Source organism: Mauremys mutica, chromosome 8, assembly GCF_020497125.1.
Source record: "Mauremys mutica isolate MM-2020 ecotype Southern chromosome 8, ASM2049712v1, whole genome shotgun sequence".
Taxonomy (NCBI): domain Eukaryota; kingdom Metazoa; phylum Chordata; order Testudines; family Geoemydidae; genus Mauremys; species Mauremys mutica.
This window is the reverse complement of record NC_059079.1, coordinates 34,307,458-34,323,935: the sequence shown is the minus strand read 5'-3', so window position 1 is coordinate 34,323,935 and position 16,478 is coordinate 34,307,458. Positions and strand designations below refer to the sequence as shown.

At 42.1% G+C, this 16,478-nt stretch overlaps 1 protein-coding gene across 4 annotated transcripts in view; it reads left to right on the top strand.

Annotated features, from left to right (window-relative positions):
* BCAR3 (BCAR3 adaptor protein, NSP family member) overlaps positions 1–16,478 on the top strand; it is a 123,705-nt gene that overhangs the window by 71,241 nt on the left and 35,986 nt on the right. For 3 of the 4 annotated variants that reach the window (XM_045028859.1, XM_045028862.1, XM_045028863.1), the window contains one exon: positions 7,832–7,972. The exons of the other annotated variant lie outside the window; for it this stretch is intronic. In XM_045028859.1, the coding sequence (XP_044884794.1) occupies positions 7,832–7,972 (141 nt within the window). The remainder of the gene's footprint in view (positions 1–7,831; positions 7,973–16,478) is intronic. 4 annotated transcript variants of the gene reach the window in all.

The following is a 16,478-nucleotide window of genomic DNA, read 5'->3' as shown; positions in this document are numbered from 1 at the left end:
AAGCTGGTTCCCACCAATTGCATCTTTTCCAAAATATCACATAAGTGCTACACTGTACTCCTGGGGGAAGTCTGCACCAAAAAATTAAAAATTCTGCACACAATATTTTAAAATTCTGCATATTTTATATGTCAAAATAACACAATATAATCACTCCAGTTTCAATAATTTTGATTGAAATATATTTCAAAATATATATTTCAAATATATATATTTCAAAATACCTGTCTGTAACAATAAAGACAACAAAAAATATTCCCCCAGGAGTAGAGTTAAAGAAACCTCTACGACAACCCAGTTCCTGTTTCTCTGTTATGTTTTTGTTGGGCACCTCAGTCTGGGTGTGTCACACGTGTCAGCTGGGCACATCTTGGGGGAAAAACTTTTAGTTGATTCTCATTTTTTCACCCTACCCCTGTAAGGTTACCATATAGAGGTTTCCAAAGAGAGGATACTGCCCAGGTAAGGGGGAAGGGCAGCTGGAGGAGGAGTACAGATGGAGGTTGCTGGAGGGGGTACAGTTGATGGGTGTCAGAGGGGTTTGTGTGTGTATGGGGAGTTGAGTATTTGGTGGACGCCAGCTTTTTTGGCGCCCTAGGCGGCGGAAGGTCCCACCCCCGAAATACTGCCGACGACCATAGCGGCCGAAGATCTGGCTGCCACGGTCACCGCCCCCAAAATGTTAGTGCCCTAGGCAACCGCCTAGGTCACCTAATGGGTTGCGCCGGCCCTGTTTGCGGGTGCTGGAGGGGTCTGTGTGTATGCTCAGAGGTGGGTATTTGGTGGATGCTGGAGGGGGGTGCATGGGGCCCCCCTGTCCCAGACACCTGTAACCCCTTCCCTACAGAGCCCAGCTTTGGGGCCAGACACCTCCACCCCTCCCTTCAAAGCCCAGCTATGGGGTCCCCCCCCACAGCCCAGAAACTTATATCCCCTTTCCCCCAGACTCCAGCTGCATGGCCTGACACCAGCATACCCTCCCCCCAGAGTCCTGGGGTCCAGAGGGGGAAACAGCATGCACACATCATGCACAATCAGTTGCACACACACAAAATGGGTAATGACTGCCTAGGAAGGAGTACTGTGGAAGAGGATCTGGGGGTCATAGTGGATCACAAGCTAAATATGAGTCAACAGTGTGATGCTGTTGCAAAAAAAAGCAAACATCATTCTGGGATGTATTAGCAGGAGTATTGTAAGCAAGACACGAGAAGTAATTCTTCCGCTCTACTCTGTGCTGATTAGGCCTCAACTGGACTATTGTGTCCAGTTCTGGGTGCCACATTTCAGGAACGATGTGGACAAATTGTAAAAAGTCCAGAGAAGAGCAACAAAAATGATTAAAGGTCTAGAAAACATGACCTATGAGGTTAAAAATTGGGTTTGTTTAATCTGGAGAAGAGAAGACTGAGAGGGGACATAAGTTTTCAAGTACATAAAAGGTTGTTACGAGGAGGAGGGAGAAAAATTATTCTTCTTAACCTCTGAGGTTAGGACAAGAAGCAGTGCACTTAAATTGCATCAAGGGCGGTTTAGGTTGGACATTAGGAAAAACTTTCTGTCAGAGTGGTTAAGCACTGGAATAAATTGCCTAGGAAGGTGGTGGAATCTCCATCATTGGGGATTTTTAAGAGCAGGTTGGACAAACACCTGTCAGGGATTGTCTAGATAATACTTAGTCCTGCCATGAGTGCAGGGGACTGGACTAGATGACCTCTCAAGGTCTCTTCCAGTTCTGAGTCTCTGCTGCTGGTCAGAATGGACTTGTATGGAGTTTCCTGCATGCCACCTCCTTCCTTCAGGGTGTGCTGGGAACCCTCCAGCTCCCCCTCCTTCCTGGCAGTGTCCTCTATTTGTGAACTGGGGAGCTGGGCTTTGCCAGTCTGTAATATGAACATATGCTTGTTTGAAGGTCACTTATGCTTGTTTCCATGGAGTACTTGGTTCAAAAAGTGCTCTTGCTTGGAAATGACAAACATTCCTAGATGAGCTGCAATTCAGTTTTAAATAGAATGGAGGGGATTCATTGTGGAGTAAGGAAAAAAATAATATAGTTACTGGCTGGATTCAATAAACACACAATAAACAAAGCATAGTGGTGTTAGACGCACACCAGGAGCTGCAGCCAGATATCACCATAAAAAACGGAGATGTTTATAATCGGTTATTTAACACACCCTTGTAGGTTTGTTGTATTATTTTAGTTTTTCATCCATACTTTCTTTCCTTGCCAAAAACTGTTGTTTGGAGCTGAAGTAAATAATTAGTTGCATTTGGAGGTAAATTGAGGGACCTGTTTAGAAAATGCTCTACCCAGAGTGGCAGCAAAAGGATTAATTTTCTTTCCTATTAATGCTGCTCAATGACACCAGATATTTTAGACTGCTCATTTGTAACATTAATCCTTTGAACATCTTCTGTTTCAGAGAAGACTATAGGTACGTTATAGAGTTTCTCATACTTGAATCTAAATTAAAGTTCACAAATGGCAGTTTACTGCATCTTGAATAATGATGCATTATGTCATCCAGTTGATAAAAAGAGAGCTAATTATGCATAAACCAGTTCCAAGGGGAAAAAAATGTACTGATGTGTTGGAGCCTGAGTACTGAAAAGTGGCAACATGACTTCAACCCTTCCTTTGTGCTCACAGTACTGCTGAAACCATGGCCACAGTTAAATGGATCTTTTAGAATACCCTTTTATTCCAGAAGTGAAAACAGGCCAGTCTACTTTGAGTTAGGCTGCTAACAAAGTCATGAAAGAGATTTATAAAAACAATCGAACATTGTACATTCTGTGAGATTTTTACAAGTTTTATGAACCAAAGAATGGATCCATTGGCTGCCTGTGCCAGGATTGTTGGTTTTTTTTTTTTTGGTTTTTTTGTGTGCCTGAGTCTGCAGATCCACAGAACCAACTCCATCGCTCTATGGGGGATGGGCGAAAGGATCAAAAGGTGCCAGCTGTGAATGTGTAACAGGACTGTATTTGAGCTCTTGCAATCAAATTTGTATGAACTAAATATAGCCACCCATCACTCCCCTATCCACTGCTAAGATCTTTGTAATAAAGTGTTTATTTTCTCTTATTGTAGCTTGGAGAGGGTGGGAAAACGGAAGAATGGATTAATTGCCTCCTTATATGGAAATCTTGCACAGTGTTCCCATGCAGTATGCTAATAGTGACAGAAATAATAATTTAATGCATCACTGATGAGTTGTGGGCTTACTATGGAAATGTGAATTAAAGCTTCAGTGGAAAGAATTACAAAATGTATGACTGACTGTCTGCTGAGTATGGTCATGAAGAAAGTTTATATTTAGAGATCAATGTGGAGAAACAGTTTCACCACTTCCATAAGGAAGTTACAACTGCAGTGCTGTCATCCTTCATTTGTGACGCTCCATTGAAAATCAGTTGTACCTGCTTACCCTAGCTCCATATCACCTAACTGTATTTTCTGTAGGGTGACCAGATGTCCTGATTTTATAGGGACAGTCCCAATATTTGTGGCTTTTTCTTATGTAGGTGCCTATAACCCCCCACCCCCTGTCCCAGTGTTTACACTTTCTATCTGGTCACCCTAATTTTCTTCTATAGGTTTTATTCCATCTTACTTGTGAGATTTGCCCAGGGAGTCACACTGTTATAGCGACGGCAGCAGCATTATGAGGGCTTAACCCTAATGTGTCTGAAAACAAAACTTTGCTTGGCCTCAGAGCCTCTCTGTCAGCCTACTTTTTCTGTAGCTTTGCAGTGCAGTCCAGTATTTTAGAGAGTGATCTCACCTGCAGGAAGCATTGCGCCTCATGTGGAGGCATTTACTGGGTGGTAAATCAAAATATTGTAGAGACCAAACCTTTTATTACTAGTCCCAAATTAAAACAGAACTAACTTTTGCAGCTGTCTGGCTCTTATATGGACATTGGCAGTAATCATGATTTCTTACTGATTTTCTGGCCATTGTTGGTCATTCACATGCCAAAAAGATCATTTGGAAAGAGTGCCATGAGAATAGCAGGAAGAAAATATTTTTTTTCAACCTATTGGCATCACAAATGTCAATGGGTTGGGAAAGAATCCTTTCACTGTGGCAATGAAGGTGTTTTGAGAGGACTCCCCAAGACACCGTGATAATCTTTTACAGAAGCCTCACCCTGTCCAGAAATCAGCCCATTCCAGAAAAACTCCCAACTGCATCATCTAGATCTGCTCATGCTGATAAAATGAGCTTCTGTTTAATGTTGTCCTCTGGAGACTTGCACAATGAGATGCATGTTATGACTTGTGAGCAGTGAGTTTGCCAGATTTCTAACCCTGTTCGTGAGCATTATCCATTAAGAATCAGAGTTGGGATGGAGACTCCAATAGAATTTGTCAACCCCAAGCAGCAAGAGAATTCCTTTCAGATCCAAAATTTTCCAGTTTTGTTTCTTTTCCCCTGTTGCAATAGTAGCAGCAGCAACAGATAGGAGGGCAAATAATAAGGGTAGCAACATGCGGGATATGCCTCCATTAGTAGAAATCTGAAAATCTTCCTACATACTTGATTAAACATACTTTACAAAGCTTCTATGGTAACTATGAACAAACTGTCAAACTGGAAGAAACCCACTGGCATGGAGGCTATTTTATAACGTCACTTCAGGAAGCTTTTTAGAAAGAGTTTTTTTTACATTTAACTTTTCAACAGAACTTCACCTGAAAATGTGGCTTTAACACAACCCTTTTGTGGATCACCAAAACAGTTCAGAAAGAACAGATTGTCAGTAATTTAGATGATTGTTGAGCCAGTTCATTATCTCTCTCCAGACCAAAAAAAAAAAAGTATTTGAAAATTTGATGCTTGAGGAGTGCCTGATGGTATGCATTGCCCTCTAGTGTAGGTCGGTAGAATGATAATGAATAGAGTTTTTCACTTTTTAAAAAATAAAGATAATTGAGAAAGGATGATCACTTAAATGGTTTATAGCAACAGTCATTTACTTCCAGCATGGCTGTCAGAAGATTTAAAGCTTTTATCTGTACTGTGGAATGAGAGTGCTTTTCTGAGGCAAAGTGGAAAATGACAACTACATTGGTAAACATTTTTGGATCCATATGCCTTGTGTTTCTTAGGATGAACAGTCCATATTTTTAAAATTTTAAATATTTTTTCTACTGTTCCCCGAAAAAGCTCTATCAGTCCAATGTATTTGGTCTAATGGTTACAACTAGGATTTTCAAAGGAGCCTAATGGAGTTAGATGCCCAAATCTCATTAAAATGTAATGAGAACTATGTAGCTAACTCCCCCAGGTGCCTTCAAAAATTTCACCGTATATGTTTAAATTCATGGAAATCCCTCTAATTTCTCAATAATAATATTGTCCAGGATTGTTGCTGGAATTTTACCCATGCAAATATAGGTTTCAGGGGTATCCTCACGGCTTTTGTTGATGTGGCTGACAACAGGTCAGTCTATGAAAAGTTGGAAAATAGTAATTCACATATAGTTCTTTTTGTTACAGTGACATAAATCCAAGCTGTTTTTTCCCCAGTGAATATGCAAGAAGTGTGCCTACCACTATGTAAAACTATATAATACAATTTTCTACTGCATGTCTAATTCATGCTTGGCTAGTAGACAATTTCCTAGATTAGTCTTTTTGATTTTTCCATGCCTAGATGTTCCTGATTATACTCAAAAGAGAGAGAATTCTAATGCCTACCATGTATTCAAACTCAGATCTTAGTGAGAAAAATAATGAACTCATGAGTTCTAGTTCATCCAAGAATGGATGGTAGTCATTATTAATAGAAAGTGAAAGTTACCCCCCCACACCTTTCACTGGGTGATCTTTCTGTATTGCTGACTCTTGCACTCTTTCTCTCCACTTGTGTTACTGATGCAGGTAGGATTGGTGACTCTGGTGTATGGAGCAATGCCTATTCTTACATACTGCTGTAGTTTTGCTGACTTGGGTATACGTAAAATGATGTTTCTGTGACTGTCATTTACTTTCCAGAATTGCATGTTAAAGAATAATCTTATCTCTGTAGTTTCATTATAAATCGCTGACTCTATTAATAACCACATTCTGATTTTATTTATTTTTAATCATTAACTCTAAGTTCTGTTTGATCCTGAAACATCAAAGCTTATAAATTCACTACAGTTGCAATAGCTGAGCTTTGAGCTGAAAATCTATTTGCCTGTAAAAGTATATTGCGCCAATTTCTATGGTACCTTGGCGCCAGTAGGCATACTTAAAGCTCGGATGGTACTTTCATCCGTTAACTAATTAATCCGCACCTCACCACTTTTGAGGTCGATAACTATTATCAACCCATTTTTACAGATGGAGAAAGTGAGTCAGATCTAGCACTAGAAACCAGGAACTTCTGAATCTTAAACACATGCTCAGTCCATCAAATCCCTCTTCCTCTGCACCTCTATCTGTGGTAAAGGCATCAAACGTCTCTCCCTGTTCTGTAGCAAAAGCCACACATCTCTTGTTGGTCGTTCTTTTGTGGTAAACAACAGTTTTGCAAACCAATTTCCATTGTTGTGTATCCCTAGAATTGGCCAAAAATGCTACTTTTTGGAGGGAAGAAGTATTCCAGGAGCTGTGAGATAAAACATAAATCTCTGCTGTAAATGCCTTCGGTTAGTCTGTATTTCTATGAAACATGCCACCTGTTTCTTTGTCTCAGGGACTGTCCAGAGTTTCATGACAATGCTCTTAATCCTCCCATGTATTTCATTGGAAGAAATTGGCGTGTCCTTTATTTTTCTTCAAAATATCCATATTTATGGCTTCCAAATGCTGAGAGTCATGCTGCTATTAATAAGATCACTGAATCAAAATGGCATTGCCAATGAGGCAAAAGTATGGGTAACAGTAGAGTGGCCACCTGCTTTTCAAAGAAATTAAAAATACAGGACAATGCTTACTTTTAAGGAACGGCAACACACAAGATTTTATTTGTGGTTCAGAATCATGCACCCTATAAAATCATAAATTTGTATTGAAGATCATTGCCTTTTTCATGATTATTTTTGAAATGCAAGACAAAATGTGTCTTGTATTGACATGATAGACATTGGGCACCAGAGCCTGATCCAATGCCCATTAAAGTTAATAAAAGGACTCTTACTGACTTTAATGGGCTTTGCATCAGGCTCCGGGCCAGGAGCATTTCTTTAAAAATAATAAAATTAAATTATATTAAAATAATGGGGGGGGGGAGCAGAGGGAGAAGGGGGTAATGGTAATATCCCTGGCCATCCCAGTATGCACATTGTGGTCTTCATTCTCTTTTGTCATTCATGGGTCTCCTGTTACCATGAGTCCTGTCACTACATGTTGTATAAAGTGGGGGTGAGGTGTGGTACTGAATAGGCAATGCAATATGTAATACATAGCACCTGTACAACACTTTTAATGTTCAAAGGCTCATGCAAACATTAACTAATTGATTTATTAATTAACACAGTGGAAAATTGATTGATTACATGTTTGGTGGTGGTGTTACCTGGAAGTGGAATTGTTGCTAAAATGTGTTCTGAGTTGATTTTATTCCTCTTTCTGTGACATGAAATAATTTAATCATTTGCAGTAGAGCTGGATTCCGATAGCCGTCCATACAGGCACAGAAGTCTTATCCCTTTTATATTGCACCTTTCTTGGCTGCTGGGGTTGTTTCCTTTGAGTGAGAGCAAAATGTCTCTGGTTCTCACATGTTTCATTGTCCCAGAGGAGTGCAGGTGATCATGGTGAGTAATGGATGGAGCTATGGTCACAGAGGTAGCTAGGTCCTAATCTGTTGATTGTTTTGAAGATCAGGACAAAGGACTTGCACTAGCAAGAAAAACGGAGTGGGAGCTGAAGGAGGGATCAAAGCAACGATATTATGCACCTGCGGCAGCCAGTCCCATTGAGGAGTTGGAGGCCCGGCATTGCTGTCTCCTTCAGACCCAGATACAGGTACAGTAATCCAGTGTGGAGGTGGCAGGCACATGGATCAGTGTGGCCAGAACCTTATTTGGGAGCCAGGGGTGAAGTGAAGTTCCCTAGCAAGCTGGAGTTGGAAGATGGCATTTTTCATCGCTGATGGTACCTAGTCTTCTAGGCTAAGCGTTGAATTGAACAGAATGCTGAGGCTTGGCACCACTGTGACCAATAGGGGCAGACAACTTTGAAGAGGGAGGAGAGTATCCTGGCTTCTTGTTCAAAACGTTTTCCCCATTCAGTGAGCATTGCTTTGATCTTACCCAGGATGGTAAAAGGTGGTAGCTGAATCCATGTGAGTGGATCACACCATCCAAGGGATCCTGACATGGTGTTGGAAATGGTTTTGTCTCTGATACTGTCATGGACACTTGTTCAAGGAGAGCAGTTCAACAATGGTTCAGTTGTTTAATGTAGAAAAGGCAAGAGCCTGTGTTTGACTCTCTTTCATGGCTGGAAGGAAACCAGATTACAGCTGTACTTTCTTGCAGCATGTTTTAATATATTATGAGCCACAAGGGGGAGTTAGAGTGTAATTTGTTGCCAGGCAGATTATGGTAATAATTTCAGGCTGTATAACTATTCAAGGAGAGGTCCTTTGAGGCTGAAGTTCCTTTCCCCTGTCTTTTGTAGCATGATGCTATAGCTTTCTCTATATGTGCATCTGATTGGAATAAAACTGTTCCTTTTACATGGTGTGTCTCACTCACTTCATTTGGGGAGAATATGCTTCAAGACCTCCTAATATGTTGTAGTTCCATTCTTTTCCCTCCTTCTTTGAGTTGCAGGTGGGTCTGGGTTGCAAGAGAAGCTGCAAGAGAAGAATGTTAGGTGGAACAAAGTGCTCTTTTGGATGGGGTGATGTCACCTCCCATCTGCTCTAGGGTAGGCACGTGCTGCAGTATGATGGCTCCAGCTGCTTTGTTTGCTGGATTGTTTTGGTTAATATGTTCCTCATTCACTTGGACACCGATGATGTTATAATATTACTTCAGCAAATGCCTTACCCTGGTCATCCAGGACCAACTGTTTGCCAGGTTTTTTTTCTGAAAATCCCAATAACTTGAATAAAAATTGTTGAAAGATAATATGTACTCAGAGCACTAATATGATCCTGTAGCCTCCACTCAACTACACCAAGTTTTTTGTGTGGGTAAATAGAATAGAGCCGACCATCCCCAAACACATGCACTCACTGGTCAAGATTTTTAAAAATGGAGTCTAAAACTAACTCCCAGGTTATTTTTCTTATGCCCCCCTAAATATAGATTTAATTTTCAAAAGTGCTGAGCATCCAACAACACTTTGTGATCAGTGGGAGCAGCTGGGTACTCAGCATTTTTGAAAATCTGGTCATTTATTTAGATGTCTAATAGGAATTAAACGGTTAACTTTAAGCTTCCACGGTTGAAATGTGCTGCCCATCCTGCCAGAGTAGAACTGATTCTGGTTTTCCGAGCTGATCACAATCTCACTACGATTATTAAAACATGAAACATTTTTGTGGTGTTGCCATGCTGAAGGAAATCAGTCCATTTTAGAGGCAGGGCCCCTTCAGCACAGTGTCAGGCAAGACAGATGTTAGATTGGTGACAGCCTAGACAGGGTCAGCAACAGAGGGAGGAGAAAAGGCCAGGTACAAGGGCTGACAGAGAATGTGAACCAACTGTGATGGCAATGAAAGAAAAACTGTCTGAGGGGTACATTAAAGAAAATTAAGTTAAAGAAGAGTGAAGCAAGAGAAGAGGTGTTACAAGAGACTTCTATATCTGTATATATGCTAACAGTTAGGAAGACAGTAGATGGTGCTCAGGAACATGCAGCATAGTTCTTGGATGTTGTAGGGCCAATGAAACTTGCTGGTGGTGTGCACTGCAAATGGTTTCCTCTGTGCAGCTTTTTACATCAGCTCTTAACGGGAGGAAGGGAAGAAGAGGAGGTGGCTGAAGGGGATAAGAAAGAGGTTGCTGCAGATAAGCCTCTTGCCAGGGTGTGTGTGCGGGGGTGTTTTGGTGTGAAAATGGCCTGTTGTAGTTATAAATTTGGGCTAGATTTTCAAAGGTATATAGGTTCCTAAAGATGCAGGTGGGTGTTACTCCGAGTCAGGTGCCTAACCTGGTTAGACACTTTTGAAAATCCCACTAAGCACCTATCTGCATCTTTAGGCACTTAAATACCTTAAAACATCTGGCCGAAAGTGTATTGAAAACCAGATAGATGGCAGGCTGCCATCTCTGCCACTGTTGTGACAGCTATAGAATGTTTCTTATATTGCCTCATAGAACCATCAAACAGAGAAAAAGGAAATTACACTGACCTCTCCCACACCACTCCCCTGCAGTGCAAACAAGTGAGATTACACCTGTTGCTGTGTCTACTGAATTATGATTAGAAGCTACGGCTACAACAGCCTGCAACAAGCAAAGGTAACAGGGAGGAGAGTGTATGGGAGAGAAAAGGCCAGTCCCAATAAGGATTGCCCTATACACAGATGGCAGAATGCTCGCTGAGTGATGGGTTTTTGGTATCAGGCTTTTGTATATTTAATTTAGGTCCACATGCAGTTGAATTAGGGAGGGGCTAGTTTTAGGTAGCAGTTTCAGGAGTGCCTTCACCTCCTTCCATTTTGGACATCTTCCTGCCCTTCCTTCTCCATGACCTGCGCTTTGTAAAATATGTGCATTATTCTGTTGTGAATAACCAGGGAGGTAGTGCCACTGTGGGGAGGCATCTCCCTCAGAAGATTAACAGAGGGGATGGGACGGGACTAACTACCAGGAAGAATGGGGAGTGGGAGCTCTGCTGATGGCAATGATAGCCAATACAAATGGGCTGCATTTTGTATTTCTAACGTTTTAATAAAGAAGGCCCTGTTAAGGGAAAGGGAAATTCTTGTATTTAAGTTGAGTGTTGCCATCCTACAGGTTAGATGCTTCAGACTGGATTTTTTTTAAATCACGTGGTTGATTTTGCTTTCAGATTCCATTCATAACACATTTGCTCACAGTCCTACTGATGCCACTTTATAGCTGTAGCATTTATAACCATGATTAGACTTCATGTATGCTTGCTGTAATCTGCAATACCCTGTATCCCATATGGTGTCAGGAGTTCAGTGCCATTCATCAGGACATGCTGGTGACTGATTGCATGTTATATAAAATCTGAAATTTATGATATTGAACATTGCACTATGTGGAGTTAGCTTTGATGCCTTTCCCCTTTATATCCAGCTTCCTGTCTGTGCAGCCTTTTTAGCTGTTTTTCTTGGAGAGAGACCTAAAATGGGATCAGGATATTTATATTTCACTGAAGAACATGTGAGGCTCATTCGAATGTTTGAATAGTTTGCTGAGTTGAATATGGACTAAAAGAGGTGTCTCAACCCCTTTTTTTTAAAATCTGGTTTGGGCTGAAATACATATGATTCCATTATGGCAGGAGTGGGCGAACTACGGCCTGGGGGCCACATATGGCCCCCCAGACATTTTAATCAGGCCTTTGAGCTCTCACCGGAAAGCAGTGTTGGGGGCTTTCCCTGCTCCGGCGCTCCAGCTGGGGAGCGGGGTCGGGGTCTTGCCCCACTTCGCACACCTCCTGGAAGCAGCAGCATGTCCCCACTCTGGCTCCTACACGTAGGGGCAGCCAAGGGGCTCTGCACGCTGCCCTCATCCCAAGCGCCACCCCCGCAGCTCCCATTGGCCAGGAACCGCAGCCAGTGGGAGCTGCAGGGGTGGTGCCTGCGGACAGGGCAGCGTGCAGTGCTGCCGGGCCGCACCTCCGCATAGGAGCCAGAGGGGGGAACATACTGCTGTTCCTGGGAGCCGCTTGAGTTAAGTGCTGCCCAGAGCCTGGCCCCCTGGTGCCGTCCCATGCCCCTGCGCCAGCCCAGAGTCCCTCACCAATCCTTCGAACCCTTCCGTCCCAGCCCAGAGACCCTCCTGCATCCCCAACCACTCATCCGCAGCCACACCCCAGAGCCCGCAGCCCCAGCCAGAGCCCTCCTGCACCCCAACCCCCAATTTCATGAGCATTCATGGCCTAGCATACAATTTCCCTACCCATATGTGGCCCTTCGGCCAAAAAGTTTGCCCAACCCTGCATTATGGGATGCAATCTACTATTTTACATAATTGATTTGCAAGGCTAAAATCTTTATGAATAAATGAGAACAGTTCTCAGACAGCTTCCTATCTGATTCAGCATGTTATCTTAGTTGTGAGTGTGTACACTGATTGTTAGTGAAGCTAGGCTACACACGAGTTTGTCCTTACTTCAACTATTTGTCTGTTTTCATAAGGTTGTTATAAATTATTTCAATGAGCCATTTATGATGTTGAAATGCAGGATCGTCTCTTCTTGCAGTACTTCAGTTCCTGGATGGTGATAAGACCCTCGTCCCTTATGCCTGGGCCCTTTATGCCGGAATCACAGTTGCCAACTTTCACGTGGTAAATAAGCACCCTGACTAAATAAGCACCTTGCTGTGCATCCCTGATTCTCCCTCGCCCTTGCCCCGGCTTGCTGGGAGCTGATTAAAAAAAAAAGAGGGGGGGGGAGGCAACAAGCTGCTACAAGCCAAACAAGCTACAAGCCAAAAACTAGCCAACAAGCAACTCACAAGCCAATTAAGCCAAAAACAAGCCCAATTTCTGAGTTTTTTCCGCGGGTTTGGCATATCTGGCCAGAACAGCGTAAAGGGGCTGTAACAGTCCCAGATCTGAATGTGTGTGTGTGGGGGGGGGAAATTTAAGTCTGCAGTTGACGTTTTGAAGGCATAGGACACAGGAAATTTATTTTCTTGCACTCAGCAACTCAGAGCGTGGGTTGCTGTCAAGATGTATGTAGGATGGGATGGTGAAAAAATGGCTTTAGACCACTTTTTTGGGTTCTTTATTTTCCTAGGTCATCTATGCACCAAGTTGGTTCCCCTGTATAAATTAGAGCAGCCCAAAGGCTGACTACAAACAGCTTACCGGTATGTGGCACTGCATAGGAGCTGCTATACTTTTTCTTCGCTAATAGAGGATTCCCTCACACTCTGGTGATTCTCCCATAACCAGCTACACCAGCTTTATGGCTGCTTTGTACCAGCAGTGCAACACGAAGAGGCCACAAATCAGGCCAGGTTCCAGTCTTGTGTCTTAGTAACATGTCACACCAGGCCATAAATTCTAAGGCCAGAAGAGACCACTGTGATCATCTGTTCTGACCTCCTGTATAACACAGGCCATAGAATTTCCCCCACATAATTCCTAGAGCAAATCTTTTAGAAAAACTTCCAATCTTGATTATAAAATGGTCAGTGATGGAGAATCCCTCACAACCATTGGTAAATTGCTCCAATGGTTAATTACTATCACAGTTAGAAATTTACACCTTATTTCCAGTTTGAAAACTTCAATTTTTATCTTCAACTTCTTGCTGTTGGATTGTGTTGTACCTTTTTCTGCTAGATTGAAGGACCAATTAAATACTTGTTTCTCATGTAGATACCTATCTACTGTAATCAAGTCACCCCATAACCTTTTCTTTGTTAAACTAAATGGATTGAGCTCCTTTAGTCTATCACTATAAAGCATGTTTTCTAATCCTTTAATCCTTCTTGTGACTCTTCTGTGAACCCTCTCCAATTCATCTTCTTGAAATGTACGTACCAGAACTGTAGGCAGTATTCTAGTGGTGGTCGTACCAGTGCCAAATAAAGTGGTGAAATAATCTCTCTACTCCTACTCGAGATTCCCCTGTTTATGCATCCCAGGATCGCATTAGCTTTTTTGGTCACAGTGTCACACTGGGAGCTCATGTTCAGCTGATTATCCACCATGACCACCAAATCTTTTTAGAGGCACTGCTTCCCAGGATAGAGTCCCCCATCTTGTAGGTATGTCCTGCGTTCTTTGTTCTCAAATTAATGAAAGCAGATGGACTTTTCTTTAACTCTTTGTGGAGGGGGTGCATATGTGCATGCTCTCTCTCTCACAGACACGAACAGAGCAATGCAAGGCTGGCATTAAACCTTGATAAATACAAATATCCCATTTTTATATGCTTTTTGGCTAGGATTAATTCAGTATAACGATGCAGTATTCATTATCTAAAGAAAGAAGTCTTTATTTCCTGACAATTACACTGCTGTTTTTGTAAAGGATGCCAGCAGTTGTCATATTAAATTGGACAGTATTATTTTTCTTGAGGGCCAGGATCATTATTTCTGGCACTCACCCACTGTGAGTAGTCACTTCTGAATAGATTCTTTCCTTTACTGTCACAGACAGGAAGGAATGAGTTGCCAGTTATTATTTGTGATTTGTGCCATGCTGTTCATCTCAGATTGTGGATGCAATAATTTAGCTTTGTTATATCTGCTGCTTCACAAGCCTTTCCAAAGAGAAACACACACCTCCACATCAAAACATATTGGGCCAAATCACATCCAATTATATCTGTGAATACCCATTCAAGTCAGGAGGTTTGGCCCATTGGGGATCTATTGGAGGCATAGGACCAACCCCTCTATTTTTATAGAGGAGAAGGAAAGAATGGCAACCAGGTCTTGTTCAGAAGATTTGGAAGGAAACCATGTAAGAGAAATCTCATACTTTTCCTGTCCTTGTTCCCATCTCTGGTTGTGATTTTCGGTTTGTCTTTGAAAACCCGAAAGAGATTGAACTTGGTCTGGGTCAAATTTGGAATCTACGGCCAAATTCTGACTTACAGCTTGTTAAACCCCATTCAAGGCAATAATATATATCGGGGCAGAACTTGGCCATTGCTGCTCTTCGTTAAGGGCCCGATTCTGCCACCACCTCTCATGTTGAGCAGTGCCTCACTCCATAGAGCCCCATGGAAATCAGTGAACGGCAAGATATCACTGATCGTGAGCAGAGCTGGCACAATCGTTCTCTAAGCCTTAAAGGCTTGTCTACATGAGGAAATTTTTCAAAGTTGCATAAGCTAAACTGGAAAAAGACACTTGTATTCCAGAATAAGTATACACGCAGAGAGTTATACCAGTAAAACTACAGCTGTATGATTATATTGCAATAATTAGCTCAGTAAATTTCCCCATGTAGACAAGCTCCAAGTGAAGTTTACAAAACTATTAGTTTGTCATTTAAGACATGAGTGTATGTGTAAAATGGCTGTGGGCATGGGAATACATATACATAGTGCAGGGTCAGTAATCATCCCTGTTTATAGCTGGATGTCTGGACTACACTCTAGTCACTGGGCCTAGATACTGTAGTAGCCATTTACAAAATACCCACATCAGACGCACTCTACCCCTCTCTGCTGTCCTAAGCCTTCACTCCCTTCTCTTAAGAAGTCAGCATTATTAAACTTCTCTAGCTTTTAGCAACTAACTGAATAGCTGTTTACCGTAGGTGGCTTGAAATGCCCTTGTTTCCATGGTCACGGAATAATGTGTGCTAAATTAGACCTGACCATGAAAAAAGCCAAACTCCAAGACAATGTCTGGATCTTTCCCAATGCCCGTTTCTGTCTGAATCCTCCATAGATGTTTCGAATGTCTGTAGCTGGTGTGAGAGGAGATGCAGGGCCCAGCTGAAGGTGCAGTTTTGAGAAGGAGTTTCTTAGAGAGTCCCTCTCTCAGCCAGCCCTGCTCACCCTGGGAGGGTGGGATCAGAATTCACACACACACCCATTCCCATATATTTAAAAGCCCCATGTCCACACAGACTGGTAACTCTGTGCTTTTTGTATCTAATCTATCTAGGTATCTGAGAGGGTGAATTTAGAACCAGTCCTAAAGATGACATGATTTGAACCTCTTCACAACCGGTCATGTTTTCTTGGTGATAGACTGTGCTGTAGTTTCTTACATGAAGGAATTAGTCAGAATTTGTATCTGAATTAAAAACTTGATCATACATACCCATTGATTTGGAGTGGCTACTGCGGTCAGCCAAAAAAGGGAGACAGTGCTGTTTACTGGTGAAAGCAGAGTAGTGGGAATCAGGAAGCCTGCACTGCACTCCTGGTTCTGCCCTGGCATGCTGTCGGATTTGGACAAATCATTGGAGCTCTTGTGGGCCACACAGACATTCAAAGGAGCTCAGCGTCCATAATCTGAGCCAGATTATTTAAAAGGCTGAACTCCCATTTAGGCACTAAAACAATGAACCAGGTTTTCAGCAAAGTTGACAGTGTAAGGATGCTGCAGGGTTTTGGAAAGTCTGGCCATAAGTATCAGAACGAGAGATTCTAGGTGCAGATCTTTTGAAAGTACAGCCTTTATTTAGATATCTAAATGGGATTTGAATTCTTCTGAATTTCTGGCCCCAGGTGACTGACTTTGTCCATCTGTACCCATAATACCTGTCTCACAGCGGTATTGCAAGGTTAAATTTAATATCTGAAAGATGCTTTGGCTTTCTTGGATGGAAATATACCATGGAAGGGCAGAATATGGTGCTCTATTATTATTATTTATTTATTATTAGAAGCCTTTTGGCCT